Genomic DNA, 15,451 nt, shown 5'->3' with positions numbered 1-15,451 from the left:
TTTAATTTTACTTGAATCTGTAAATTCAAGAGATGGTTATATTGTGGGAGTTTGAGAGCTCTGTGTTCATATAAATGAAAAACAAATTTAGCCAAGAATTTTAAACCTAACAAATTATCTAGTAAAAATAATTTTACAAATGAAGAAACCTAGTTCCCCAAAGACTTTTTACTAAAACCAGAACTAAAATGTCTAGTTTCCTCATCTCATGCTTTGTTTACTATATTTTACTCTAGTCTTATTTACATGATTTTCTATCAATTGCTGTTTCTCCAGCGTATTTTACTTGAGGATTTTGGTGAATAGCTCTTGGGACTTCATAATGAATAGTTGGGTTTGAAAATGACAAAGTCTAGTTGTCATTCATTCATTTACTATTTAGTGAACACCTTGTAGATGCTGAAGAGTTCAGTTCAGTTCAGTCGCTCAGTCGTGTCCGACTCTTTCCGACCCCATGAATCGCAGCATGCCAGGCCTCTCTGTCCATCACCAACTCCCGGAGTTCACTCAGACTCACATCCATCGAGTCAGTGATGCCATCCAGCCATCTCATCCTCTGTCGTCCCCTTCTCCTCCTGCCCCCAATCCCTCCCAGCATCAGGGTCTTTTCCAGTGAGTCAACTCTTCACATGAGGTGGCCAAAGTACTGGAGTTTCAGCTTTAGCATCATTCCTTCCAAAGAAATCCCAGGGCTGATCTCCTTCAGAATGGACTGGTTGGATCTCCTTGCAGTCCAAGGGACTCTCAAGAGTCTTCTCCAACACCACAGTTCAAAAGAATCAATTCTTCGGCGTTCAGCCTTCTTCACAGTCCAACTCTCACATCCATACATGACCACAGGAAAAACCATAGCCTTGACTAGACGAACCTTTGTTGGCAAAGTAATGTGTCTGCTTTTGAATATGCTGTCTAGGTTGGTCATAACTTTCCTTCCAAGGAGTAAGCGTCTTTTAATTTCATGGCTGCAGTCACCGTCCGCAGTGATTTTGGAGCCCCCCAAAAGAAAGTCAGCCACTGTTTCCGCATCTATTTGTCACTGAGTTATACATTTAAAAAATGATTAATGGGCTTTCCTGGTGGTCCAGTGGTTAAGAATCCATCTGTTGATGCAGGTGACACAGGTTTGATCTCTGGTCCAAGAAGATCGCACGTGCCACAGGACAACTAAGCCGGTGTACCACAACTATTAACCCTGTGCAGCGCCCCCCCCCCCCCAAAAAAAAGACATTAAAATGGCTTAAAGAGGAAGACTTGACACCATAAAACTTTAAGAAAACATAGACAAAACATTCTCTGACATAAATGTTTTCTTTAGTCGATATCCCAAGGCAAAAGAAAATAAAAGCAAAACTAAACAAGTAGGGTGTAATTAAACTCAGAAGCTTTTGCACAGCAAAGGAAACCATTAACAAAAAGACAAGTTATGGACTGGGAGAAAGTATTTGCAAATAATGTGACTGACAAGGGTTTATTTTCCAAAATATAGCTCATTCAGCTCAATTAAAAAAAAAAACTGTCAAAAAATGGACAGAACACTTAAAATTGTGTTTTCTCCAAGGACAACATCCAGATGGCTAACAGGCACCTGAAAAGATACTCGACATCACTGTATTAGAGAAATACAAGTCAAAACAATAGTGAAGAATCACCTCACACAGAACTGGTCATCATCAAAAAGCGTACAAATAATAAATGCTGGAGAAGGTGTGGAGAAAAAGGAACCCTCCTATAGTGTTAGTGGAACTTAAATTGGTACAGCTACTATGGAGGACAACATGGAAGTTCCTTAAAAATTAAAAGATACATATTCCCCAGTGTTCATGGCAGCACTGTTTACCACAGCCAAGACATGGAAGCCACCTAAGTATCCATCAGCAGATGAATGGATAAAGAAGATATAAGTTATAAATGATACAATGACTTTATTTACAAAATAAAAACAGATTCACAGGTATAGAAAACAAATTTATGGTTACCAAAGGCAGAAAAAGAATGGATAAATAAGGTTCGGATTAATAGACAGATTCTGCTATGTATAAAATGGATAAACAACAAGGTCCTACTGTATAGCACAGGGAACTATATTTGATACCTTGTAATAACCTATAATGGAAAAGAATAGGAAAAAGAATATATATGTGTATATAACCAAATTACACTGCTTTACACCAGAAATTAAAGCAACATTATAAATCAATTCTACTTCAATTTTTCTTAAAGAAAAATACATTAGGAAGCCAAATCAAAAGGATCATATACCATGATCCAGTGTGAGATACATTCCAAGGATGCAAGGGTGGTTCATCTGTAAATCAACATAATAATCACATTAACAAAAAGAATTAAAAAACATGATCATCTTAATAGAGGCAGAAAAAGCATTTGACAAAATTCAACACCCAGTTATAAAAACTCTCAATAAAGTGGGTACAGAAAGAACATCTTTCAGCATAATATTATAGGCAGTATATGACAAATCCACAACTAAAATAATACTCAGTGGTGATGAACTGAAAGCTGTCCTTCTAAGAATAGGAACAAAGCAATGATGTATACTCTTGCCATTCTTATTCAACATAGTATTGGAAATTCTAACCAGAGCAATTAGGCAGGCAAAAGAAATAAAAGGTATTGGAACAGAAGAAGTATAACTGTCACTATTTGTGGATGACATGATTTTATATAGTTGTTATTTACTCACTTAATCATGTCCAATTCTTTAGTGATCTCGTGGACTGTAGCCCACTAGGTTCCTCTGTCCTTGGAATTTCCCAGGGATTGAATCTGTGTCTCCTGCATTGCAGGCAGATTCTTTACTGCTGAGCCACCATGGAAGCCATAATTTTGTATAGAGAAAATTTTAAAAACTCCACCAAAAGCTTATTCGAAACAATAAGCAAATACAATTAACTTTCAGTATACGGAATCATTATACAAAAATCAATTTCATTTCTGTGTTAACAACGAGATAGCAGAAAAGCAAATTAAGAGAAAAAGCAATCCCATTTAGAATTACAACAAAAAAGAATGAAATACCTAGGATAAATTTAATCAAGGAGGTAAAAGACTTGTGCACTGAAAACTGTAAGACATTGTTGAAAATAACTGAAGACACAAATAAATGGAAAGATATTTAAAGCTCATGGATTGAAAGAATTAACATTGTCAAGTGTTCATACTACCTAAAGCAATCTATAGGTTCAGTGCAATCCCCATCAAAATCCCTATCAAATATCAAAGGATGTTTTCCACCAAAATAGAAAAGAAATTCTAAAATTTATATGAAACCACAAAAGAACCTGAATAGCCAAAGCAATACTGAGAAAAAAGAACACAAAACTATAGTAGGCATCACACACCCTGATATCAAATGATACTACAAAGCCACAATAACAAAAAACAGCATGGTATTGATAGAAAAACAGATACATTGATCAGTGAAACAGAATTGGAAGCCCGGAAATCTATGCATTTACGTACAACTAATTTACAGCAGAGACGCAAAGAATATACAATGGAGAGTCTCTTCAGTAAATGGTGGGGTAAGAAACAAGAGCAACATAAAAAAGCTAAACTAGGCCACTGGACTCATACTGTACACAAAAACTAACTCAAAATGAATTAAACTTAATGTAAGATCTGAAACCATAAAACTCCTAGAAGAAGAAAACATAGGCTGTACATGCTGACATTGGTCTTAACATTATTTTTCTGGATATGTCTGCCCAGGCAAGCAATACAAAAGGAAAAATAAACAAATGGGATTACATCAAACTAAAAAGTTTCTGTATAACAAGGAAAACCATCAATAAAACAGAAACATAGCCTACTGAATGGGAGAAGAGATCTGCAAATCAAATATCTGATAAGGGGTTAATACCCCAAATATAAATAACCCATACAACTCAACAACAGAAAAACCAATAACTTGCTTTAAAAAATGAGCAGAGGAGCTGAATGGACATTTTTTCCAGAGAAGATATACAAATGGCCAATAGGCAGATGATGTTGAACATTACTAATTGTTAGGGAAATGAAAAAAACCACAGTGAGCCATCACCTCATACCCATTAGAATGACTGTTTTCAAAAATGCATGAAATAACAAGTGTTTGAGAGGATTTGAAAAAAATGGAATCCTCATACACTGCTGGTGGGAGTATAAATCCATGCAGCCACTGTGGAAAACAGTATGGAGATTCCTCAAAAAATTAAGAATAAAACTACTGTATGGTCTGAGTATTTATACCAAGAATACAAAAGTACTGATTGGAAAAGATTAATGCACCCCTATGTCCATCACAGCATTATTTACAATAGCTAAGAAATGTAAACATTGTAAGTGTCCATTGATAGTTGAATGGATAAAGAAAAATGTGACATATATATATATATATATGTATGTATGTATGTATACACACACACACAAAATGGAGTACCACTCAACCATTTAAAAAAAAGATGATCTCTTTCCCTTTGGCTCACCACTGAAAATCCTGGTGTCACCATGGGCCGCCGCCCCGCTGGGTGTTACCAGTATTGTGAGAACAGATCAGATCAGTCGCTCAGTCATGTCTGACTCTTTGCGACCCCATGAATCGCAGCACGCCAGGCCTCCCTGTCCATCACCAACTCCCGGAGTTCACTCAGACTCACATCCATCGAGTCAGTGATGTCATCCAGCCATCTCATCCTCTGTCGTCCCCTTCTCCTCTTGCCCCCAATCCCTCCCAGCATCAGTCTTTTCCAATGAGTCAACTCTTCGCATGAGGTGGCCATAGTACTGGAGTTTCAGCTTTAGCATTATTCCTTCCAAAGAAATCCCAGGGCTGATCTCCTTCAGAATGGACTGGTTGGATCTCCTTCAGAATGGACTGGTTGGACTCTTGCAGTCCAAGGGACTCTCAAGAGTCTTCTCCAACACCACAGTTCAAAAGCATCAATTCTTCGGCGCTCAGCCTTCTTCACAGTCCAACTCTCACATCCATACATGACCACAGGAAAAACCATAGCCTTGACTAGACGAACCTTTGTTGGCAAAGTAATGTGTCTGCTTTGGAATATGCTATCTGGGTTGGTCATAACTTTCCTTCCAAAGAGTAATCGTCTCTTAATTTCATGGCTGCAGTCACCATCTGTAGTGATTTTGGAGCCCAGAAAAATAAAGTCTGACACTGTTTCCACTGTTTCCCCATCTATTTCCCATGAAGTAGTGGGACCGGATGCCATGATCTTCGTTTGCTGAATGTTGAGCTTTAAGCCAACTTTTTCACTCTGTGTTTTAAAAATTAAAAATAAAAATAAATAACCAAACACACACACACACAGATACAGAGGACCAAGTAGTGGTTACCAGCGTGGGAGGGTGGTAAAGTGTGAAGTGGATAAAGGGAGTCAGCTGTATGGTGACGGATGGAAAATTAAACTTTGATTATAAGTATGCTCATGAATGTATATAGAAGTAGAAATATAAGGTACTCATTAAACATGTAAACCAGCATTAAAGTTCAATATGTCATCCATAACCTCATTTATGTTACCAATAAAAAGTGTCGAACAAGACTTTTTTAAGATTTTAGCCCTAGACATCAGAAAAAAATGATTTAAAATAAACATGAAAAGACATTTGGAAAATAATTTTTAAATTAATTTTTATTTATTTATTTTTGGCTGTGCTGGGTGTTCGTTGTGGCACACAGGGTCCTCACTGCTGTGCACTGTGTTTCTCTAGTTGCAGTGGGTGAGAGCTGCTCTAGAAGCGGTATGTGGCCTGCTCCTTGCAGTGACTTCTCTTGTTGCGGAGCAGGGCTCTAGGGCATGTGGGCTTAGATGCCCCACAGCATGTGGGATCTTAGTTCCCAGACCAGGGATGGAACCGTTTCCCTGCATTGGGCTTCCCTGGTGGCTCAGCTGGTAAAGAATCTGCCTGCAGTGTGGGATACCTGGGTTCCATCCCTGGGTTGGGAAGATCCCCTGGAGAAGGGAAAGGCTACTCACTCCAGTATTCTGGCCTGGAGAATTCAATGGACTGTATAGTCCACGGGGTCACAAAGAGTCGGATACAACTGAGCGACATTCAGTTTCCCTTTCCCCTGCATTGGCAGGTGGATTCTTAACCACTGGACCATGAGGTAAGTCCCTGGAAAATAATTTTGTTGACAACTTTATTTTCATATTTCTAGTTTGAGACGCAAGTTTAACACTTTTGTGTCTCACTTTTTCTTTCTTCTCAGGGATCCATCTGTCTCTAAATCTATAGAACGAATCTTTAAAATCTGGGAAGATAGAAATGTATACCCAGAAGAAATGATTATGGCATTAAGAGAAGCTTTGAGTAAGTATCCTTTCTCTCTGAAAAGAAAGACTGAATCATTATTCAGTCTTTAAAATTATATGTACTTTACAGGTCCAGTCCTTTTGCTTATTAATGAAAGACAAAGTTTGGGATATGGCCCTATTTGTTTAAAATTAAATAACTGTACAAATCTGTTTGCATTAATTTAAGTAGAATGGTTTGGAGAGGGTTGAATTTGGGTTTTTTGACTTAAGAAAAGGCAAGCATATTAAGTGATGATCATTAATTAATTTTCTCCAGCCCTGTCCTCTTACTTTTGGGAGAGTTTTTAGACAAGGTTTCAGTTTTCACTAAATTATTTGATACATTAATCATATATTGATATTCTTCAGTCTCTTTTAGTTTAGATTTACAGTAAGTTTTGTACAGGTGTTTTTAAAAGTATTTAGTTTCTATGTTACTAGATTCGTGTAATAAAGTCAGTGAGTAGAAGTTGGTGATATTTGATAACATGACTGTAATTTGACTAGAAATTTGCTTTAAAAATAGCATCTTCTAAGAAGCTGTTAAATTCTTCATTTGAGTGAGTTACCTAGTGTTTTTAAACTTCCTACCCTATTCTTCTCCAAATTAGTTATTTCTTTGATACAGAAATCATGTTTATTTGACAGCTTCTTAGATCTGGTGGGTGTTTTTATCTTTTTGTAAAAATAAAAGAAAAGGAAAGAAAGAAACAACACACAGTCTCGGATTGCCTTTTTTCAACTTTGACACTGAAGTGGACAGACAGAACAGCTTCCCATAACGCCAGATTGCAAAACTGAAATGTTTTCCAGGTACCACTTTCAAAACTCAGAAGCAGCTGAAAGAAAATCTGAACAAACAACCGAATAAGCAGTGGAAGAAATCACAAAGTAAGGAACAAAATCTCAACTAATATAAATTACCTCCTCTTTTTGGAGCAGAAGAAAATGTAGACCATTTGACATCGTACCTGGCATAAACCATGGGCAAGCCTGTGTTTTCCAGGCCTGGGAGGCTCCCAGTGACTTACACTAACCAAGCCATCATGGAGTTACTTCTTTAAAAAAAATAAAAATACTTTTAAACAAAGGAAATGCAGAAAAAGGGTTTAAATGTGTGAAGATTCAAGAGTAGTTGGGGGATTGGAAGAAGAAAAAAATACATGATAGTGCCCGGGGTACCTTTAAGGTTCAAAGCTATGTGAAGTTAGAGGCAGCTGGCATTACAACCGAGCTGAAGAGGAGACTAGGCGTTAAGAAGCATTTCTGTGGGAGCCATGAAATCCTTCAGATTTGGGGAGATACTCTACCAGATTAGACATGAGCCTCAAATCCTGGCCAGAAGCCATTCTCTTAACAGGAGCTCCTGCTGTGTTTATCATGTTTACCCAGCATGAGATCATGGGAGTGGAATACTGCATGTGATAGGCTGCTGTGGGCCAAACTGAGGAATGTTGAGAAAGATTTGAAGGTGTGGAGGGAACAAGGTAAAAGACAGACTTGGGAGGTGAAACAAGACACTTGGGATGGTTTTGCTCCAGCAAGCATGTGATATTCATCATGATTAAGGGAGTCCTTTCACATCCTTTTGGTCATAAGTTGCATGCTTAGGAACAGCAAGAGTCATCATTTCAGCCAAAGTTCAACCACAGTAGTATTGTACCTAGAACTTTTCCTGCCTGTTTTTGCTTTGAATTGAGTCAGCAGAAAAAAGAAATCCAAAACTAAATACATAGGAATAGAGTTGATGCTTGGAAGTAAATTTTCTTCAGCCAGTGATCAGAATTAATTGGATGTCCTGCTCCTGGACACCCTTAATTTGAGGTGTTAAGATCCTGTTACACTCAGTCAGTATAGGCAGAAAGATACTTCATGTATCTCCAAGTCAGTAATTCTAGGACTTCAGACTTACAGAATATATTGGAGGTAAGTAGGTTAAACCTATCTAAATAGTACATATTTTTATACTGACCATGCTTGGGAGTTTTCAGTTTACATATCCACTGTATGTTCTAAGCGTTATGATTTAAATGTGCATGTTTGACATATATTCAAAGAGTATATACCCTCAACTATAAAGCTGAAAATTTTCCTAAATAATTAGTCAACATTTTTTGTCTATATTCTTAAATAACCTTTTGTTTAATTCAACAGCATCCACGAATCCAAAAGCTGCTCTCAAGTCTAAGATAGTTGCTGAATTTCGAGTAAGTTACAGAATATGTCCCCTGTGCCAAAGTATTATCCAATCCTTTTGTGTTATAGTTTTCTGTATAGTTCATCCTGTAAGATTTCTTTTTATTGAATTATGCATCCATTATTTTTATTTATTTTTTTTTTGCTTCATATATTTGCTTCATATATTTTAAACATATTGAAACTCTCTAAAACTCAAGAGTTTTATCTATATGCCAGTTGAAGTCTGTATTAAACCCGAAGAAGGGGTTCATCTTCCTATGAAACTATTAAATTAAAATTTACTTAAAGTTAACATACTAAAACTATCTAATTCAAATTGAAAGAAGAGATAAATGGATCTTTGCCTGTTTCAATCTTAACTTTATATCCATAAATTATCTTTGAATAACATGAAAAAGATCTTTTAAAGTATATAACTAAAAATATGGTTTTGATACAAGAATTGATGTTGATATCCCTGATTCTGAGGAAATACGAAGGTTTTTGCTTCTCATGGTTTAGTTAGGTGTTAGTCATGTTTTACTTTGGTGTAGAAAGATAGAGTAAGAGGATGATTTCATAAATGAAGTATGACCCTGGTCCGTGTTCAGTCTCAGGCCCTCATTGAAGAGCTGTTGCTGTACAAGCGCTCAGAAGATCAGATAGAACTGAAAGAAAAACAGCTGTCAACCATGAGGGTGGATGTGTGCAGCACAGAAACTCTCAAGTGCTTAAAAGGTAATCTTACATCCTTCTAAATAGAATAAGTCAGGTTCTCTTTCCAGATGTGTCATTTCAAGTAATCAGACTGACTGCTTCCATAAAGAGAACCTCAGGTTGTAGAGAACTGCTGTGGCACCTGTTTCCCAGGTTGTGATTTCATGCATGTCAGTTTCATAAATAAATTCCTAGCCTTCAAATTTTACACCTTAGAAACAATAGTACATGCCACTTATATCTCCATTAAGTTAGAGAAAAATAAATTTAAAAAATTTTTAATAAGTATATTCTAGCCTTTTCCCCACTTCTAGTCCTTTCTTGATGTATCAGGCTATGATGGACAGGTGTATTTCATGTGTGTGATTATGTGGTTTGTGTTCACTCTTCAGTAAGGTCACTGTAGGGAACTCCCTGGCAATTTCAGTGGTTAAAACATGGCACTTTGATTGCCGTGGCCTGGGTTCGACCACTGGTCAGGGAACCAAGATCCTGCAAGCCAAACAGCACAGCCTAAATAAATAAGGTCACTATAATACCTCATAAAGTCTAATCACTTTCTTTCCCTTACATTGTAGATTATAAATAATAATCATAGTAATTTATTAGAATGTGAATCTCATGAAAGTAGAAATTATCCTTATTTGTTCTTCCAATATCTTAGTGCCTAGACCAAATACCTGGTATGTAATAAATACTTGATAAATATTTTTGAAATAATAAGTAAATAGCTACCGAACTATTTGTTGTGGCACCTATTTTGTTCTTGTACCATGCTTTAAATTGAACATGTATTATCTACTTTAATCCTCAGAACAACCCAGAAGCATGTTAAAAACCTCCACTTTGTACATAAGAAATCTGAGACTTCATAAGGAGATACGAAACTTGCCCAAGTTCCACAGCTAATAAAATGCAGAGCCTAAATTTATATCTATACCTAAGGCTCTATTCCAACATCACTGGGCAAAAAGTACTTAGGAGAATAAGTAAAAGATGGTAATGTCACTGTTCTTGAAAAACAATTCATGGTACTTTTCTAATTTCAAATTACCAAGGATCTTCTCCAGAGAGGAAAGAATTTCTAAGCATGATACACACAGAGGTCACTTTATCTTTACTTTTTTGAGCCTCTGTTTTTTTCCTCAAAGGGATACATCTTACTATAATCTATAGTGTAAAAGTTAATGGTATATAAAAAAAAAGTTAATGGTGTATAAGTGTATAGAATTGAGCCTCATTCCGTTATTCCTAAGTAGCAGGGTGACATCAGATTTGTGAATTAAAGCAATCAGCAAACTTTCATTTAGTTGAACTTTATCTTAATTACAAGTGCTTTCATGATGCACTCTTGCTTCAACCTAGCAGGATCACATGAAACATTTAAATAATCTGTTTTGTGATTTTTTGTGTGTGTGATTTAGGGAAGCTTCTTTAAGGTGTAACTATGAGACTAAGAAAATATAGAATACTTCCTCTTGTTATTTTAGATAAGACAGGTGGGAAGAAGTTCTCCAAAGAATTTGAAGAGGCAAGTGCCAAGCTGGAGGAATTTGTGAATGGATTGGATAAGCAGGTGAAAAATGGGCCCTCGTTAACAGAAGCACTGGAAAATGCTGGAATTTTCTATGAAGCACAGTACAAAGAAGTAAAAGTGGTGGCCAATGTAAGTAATGATTAATACTGTCTTAACATCAGTTGCTGTCTGTATATCTGTGACTATTTATAAGTGTTATTTAACTCTATAGGGATAAGCATTATTATTTCTAGTTCACAGATGAAGAAGTTACTTTTGAAGGTTAGTAACCTTGTACAAGGTCGTAATATAGCTAGCAAGTGAAGCCATCTGAGTTAAGACCTAGGTCTTTCTGAGGATTTCCTTGGTGGTACAGTGGTTGAGACTCTATGCTCCCCATGTAGCAGGTATGGGTTCGATCCCTGGTCGGGGAACTGGATCCCACATGCTACAAATAAGAGTTCCATATCGCAACTGAAGAGTCGCACATGCTGCAACTAAGACCTGACGCAGCCAAATAAATAAATCTTAAAAAAAAAAAAGAGCTAGGTCTTTCTGATGCTAAAGACCATTAAGCTTTGCTAAAGCCTTATGTCTCAGTTTTTCAGTGGCTATGTGCCACGTTACTATTACAGAATATAAAATTGGGCAGAAGTATGTATACTTTTTTTAAACCCAGAAAGCTACATGGAAATATTGTAACTGAATTTCAGCTCAGTTAAGGACCCTCTTTTTCCCCACCTCGACTGGAAGAGGGATTGATATTTGGACATTTGTCTGTAACGGCTCTTGAAAGAAACTGCTTTGTACTTTTTTTTTTTTCTTTTTTTTTTAAAGTTTTAATCACTGTATACGGTTATAGAGGGGCTTTCCAGGTGGCACTAGTGGTAAAGAATCTGCCTGCCAATTCAGGAGACGTGGGTTCAATCCCTGGGTCAGGAAGATCCCCTGGAGGAGGAAATGGCAACCAACTCTAGTGTTCTTGCCTGGAAAATAGACAGTGGAGCGTGTGGGCTACATACAGTCTATGGGATCATGGAGTCAGACACAACTGAGCATGCATGCGCACATGGTTATTAGAGTATGTAGTTCTTTAATTATTACTATTTTTTTGGCCACACTGGAGCTTTTGGGATCTTAATTCCCCATCCAGGTATTGAACCCACGCCTTTGGGAGTGAAAACTCTGAGTCCTAACTACTGGACCCCCAGGGAATTCCCAGTATATAATTCTTTATATCCAACGAATCCCACTTCTTAGACACAGTTTCTTTTAACTCATTTAGCTGTTTTTTCTGGTATTTACCTCTATATTTCTGAATTATGTACTCATATTATTCTTTCTTGATTTATACTGTATAAGAAATATTCATTGGGACTTTAGCAGTCCAGTGGTTAAGATGCCATTCTTCCACTGCAGGGGATATGGGTTTGATCCCTGGTTTGGGGAACTAAGATCCCACTTGCTGTGGGGCGTGACCAAAAATAAAAGAAAAAAGGAAATATCTGTTAACTTCTTCATGTGACAAATGAAGATTTAGCTTATAGTCACCTCCCTAGCCTCTTCTCCCAGTATCATTATAACTTTAAAATCTGTTGATTATCCTGTAATTTGAAATACTAAATTTACTATTTTTTTGAGCACTTATTCTAGGTTCCCCACTTTATAAAATTAAAATAATAACATTCCTGTTCTTTGCCATTATTTTCTTCTGTCCCTTCAGTTTCTCAGCATCACTAAACTATACTTTTACATTTTCTGGGTTGATAATACTTACATTCCACCCTATAATTATAATTAAGTCTTCTTTGCTTTAAAGGCTGAAAATTAATAAGCAAAAAACATTCACCATAACTGTGTGAACATTGTTCACTACAAGGTTTTATAGTAACTTGGTTATAGTAGAGAGTTTTTGTTTTTTCCTAGAATTTCTGTTTTTCTTGTTTGCCTTTAGCTTTGTTTTTTTTGTCTCTTTAGATTCTGTATCCCATCAGATATTCCAAATCCGTGTTTTCCCCCAGAGACCTTCCTATCAGAGCTTGTATTCTGCTCTATTTTAGGTATTTAGATCTCATCCTAGGACTATTCTTTACTCCTTTTCTGAGCTGAGGCCTCTATTTGCCAATTTCCATGTCTTCTTTTCTTGGTTTTCTCTCCTGTTTTGCTAGAGTATATCCTCTATTAATTTCCCAAAAGAAGAGTTTGTGAAGGATGACTTCTGGGTCTCTCTATTTTAAAATGTCTTTATTCTGTTTTTACATTTGCTCTGATAGGTTGGCTGGTTGAAGATCATTTTCCCTCACAGCTTAAAAAGCATTAGTCCATTGTCATTAATGTTGTTGAAATGAAATCTTTGCAAGGTCTTTGTAGGTGAAACTTTTTTCTCTGGAAGCATTTAGGGGTATTTTTTGTGATGTTCTGACATTTTGCAATGATATATTTACAGGTGAGGTTTTTGTTTTGCATTCATTATGGGTTGGTTGGAGGGCTTTTTCAGCCTGAATTCTGAGATAATTTCTTTATCTCCTTTTTCTTGGAAATTGATTAATCAAATGTTAGACTTTCTAGGTTGATCCTCTAGGTGTCCTGTGTTTTTCATGTTTCATCAACCTTGATCTTTTTGTTCTGCTTTCTGGAAGATCTAGAGTCTTTTTCCTTCCTCTAGTTAACTTGATTTTTCTCTTTTATGATTCTGACTTTCTTAAAAATCAGATACTACCTCTTTTTTCTTTTCATATTTAAGAATGAGCTATGAAAAAATTGATTGGGAAAGCTCTCTATACATAGATAGGAATTATCTGAGTTTATCGCAAGTATAGTAAAGTCTGTGTAGATAAGGAGCTGGCTGTTAGGGTGGAAGGAGTCCTAAATGTCAGAAAGCTGGAATCTTTTTGCCAGGATACTGTAACTCTTTAGAGAAGAACTCATATTTTTTTGCCTGGGGCATAGTGCCTTACCTGCCACATCAGGATTGCAGAGGAGTTGGTATTGAGTGTTGGGTATTCACACTTTTAATGTCTAATTTCAACCCCTCTATTCATTCCACTTTTTTATACTCATCGTTTCTTGGAGCAAAACTTCTCAGGGATTCTGCAAGACAGAATCTTTCCCAGGTGTAACTTCCTTTCTGCATATTCCTAACCTCATTTTTCTCCGCCCTCACTTATTACCGCTCATCACTTCTTACTCTTACAGCTCGTTCTGTTTTCTAAAAATTTGTAGAAACCTTTTTCTCAAATATGCTGCTGGTTTATACTTTTGTGTTGCATTACTAGTCATTTATAGGTGTTCAGGAGGGAGAGACACTAAATGGGAGTGGTCAGTTTACCATTTTTACTCAAAGACCATTTTGTGATTTTTGAGTAGTGAACCATCATCACTTACTTATGAAATTATATAAAATGATTTAGTGTGCTTTGGAGGATCCACAGCAAATGGCTGGGAGAAGTTTATTCAGCTAACAGTCATTCCAACTCTTTGCTAAATCATGTCCAACTCTTGGCAACCCCATGGACTGCACCCTGCCTGGCTCTTCTGTCCATGGGATTTCCCAGGCAAGAATACCGGAGTGGATTGCCATTTCCTGCTTCAGGGGATCGTCCCGACCCAGTGTCTCCTGCATTGCAGACAGATGCTTTACCATTGAGCCACCAAAGAAGCGCTTCATTGAGCACATGCAATTGCAATTCTGTATAATAGAAACTGTAGTAAAGGTAACTATAGGGTGGTAGGAGAACAGATTGAATAGGTACTTGAGCTAATTTGGGAGTAGGGATCGGGCATATGGAGAAAATTTTTCCCAAAAGGAGCTAAACTCTGAAGTTGCAGTAATTAGCTAAATGAAAGCTCTTATTCTCATTCTCAAGCATGGGAATAAAAGTGAGCATGGCAAAATTGGTGGGCCTGAAAGTTGTTTCTTATAGGTGAGCATTTATGAGGAAGTGATAAGTAAAACTGGAGAGGGCGTCAAGAACATGGTCCTGAAAGGTGTATGTTTATTCTAAGGTCTTTGAATTTTACCCTGAAAGCAGTGGGAAACAATTGTAGCATTTTAATTTTGCTAGTGATGTGATCAGGTTTGCATTTTAGAATCAAGATAGCAGAATGGAGAATAGGAGACTATTAGAGCCAGGGAGGGAGAAGGCAGTGGCACCCCACTCTAGTACTCTTGCCTGGAAAATCCCATGGATGGAGGAGTCTGGTAGGCTGCAGTCCATGGGGTCGCTAAGAGTCGAACATGACTGAGCGACTTCACTGTCCACTTTTATGCATTGGAGAAGGAAATGGTAACCCACTCCAGTGTTCTTGCCTGGAGAATCCCTGGGACAGGGAAGCCTGGTGGGCTGCCGTCTGGGATCTCACAGAGTCAGACACGACTGAAGGAAGCGACTTAGCAGCAGCAGCAGCAGCAGACCCAGGGAGACAAGTGAGTAGGTTATTTAAATAATCTGGATTGATTTATATGGAAACACTTAAACCTTTAAACGATATTTTCAGAAAGATTTTACTTGGAAACTGAGAGCTACAACATGTATATGCGCACACACAGTTAAAATTTCACAAAATAAAACTTGTTCTTGTTATATGCAATACACTGGGAGATTTTCTTTTATATTATTTCATTTCCTATACTTTTTCTTATTTTTAAGATGAATATTTATTTATTTAGACTTTTTTTCTTTTTTTTGTTTTGCTGTGCTTGGTCTTTGTTGCCGTGTGCAGG

General features: G+C 37.0%; 1 protein-coding gene across 5 annotated transcripts in view; it reads left to right on the top strand.

The window, feature by feature from the left end:
* RPRD2 (regulation of nuclear pre-mRNA domain containing 2) overlaps nucleotides 1-15,451 on the top strand; it is a 92,383-nt gene that overhangs the window by 58,486 nt on the left and 18,446 nt on the right. For 3 of the 5 annotated variants that reach the window (XM_027534490.1, XM_027534500.1, XM_027534505.1), the window contains exons 3-6: nucleotides 6,233-6,333; nucleotides 8,472-8,524; nucleotides 9,107-9,233; nucleotides 10,703-10,878. In XM_027534490.1, coding sequence (XP_027390291.1) covers nucleotides 6,233-6,333; nucleotides 8,472-8,524; nucleotides 9,107-9,233; nucleotides 10,703-10,878 — 457 coding nt within the window. Of the gene's footprint in view, nucleotides 1-6,232; nucleotides 6,334-7,130; nucleotides 7,209-8,471; nucleotides 8,525-9,106; nucleotides 9,234-10,702; nucleotides 10,879-15,451 lie in introns of all 5 variants that reach the window. The other 2 variants (XM_027534483.1, XM_027534474.1) reach the window with 1 other exon arrangement.

Source organism: Bos indicus x Bos taurus, chromosome 3 (assembly GCF_003369695.1).
Source record: "Bos indicus x Bos taurus breed Angus x Brahman F1 hybrid chromosome 3, Bos_hybrid_MaternalHap_v2.0, whole genome shotgun sequence".
Lineage (NCBI taxonomy): Eukaryota > Metazoa > Chordata > Mammalia > Artiodactyla > Bovidae > Bos > Bos indicus x Bos taurus.
This window is presented reverse-complemented; position numbering and strand designations above follow the sequence as displayed.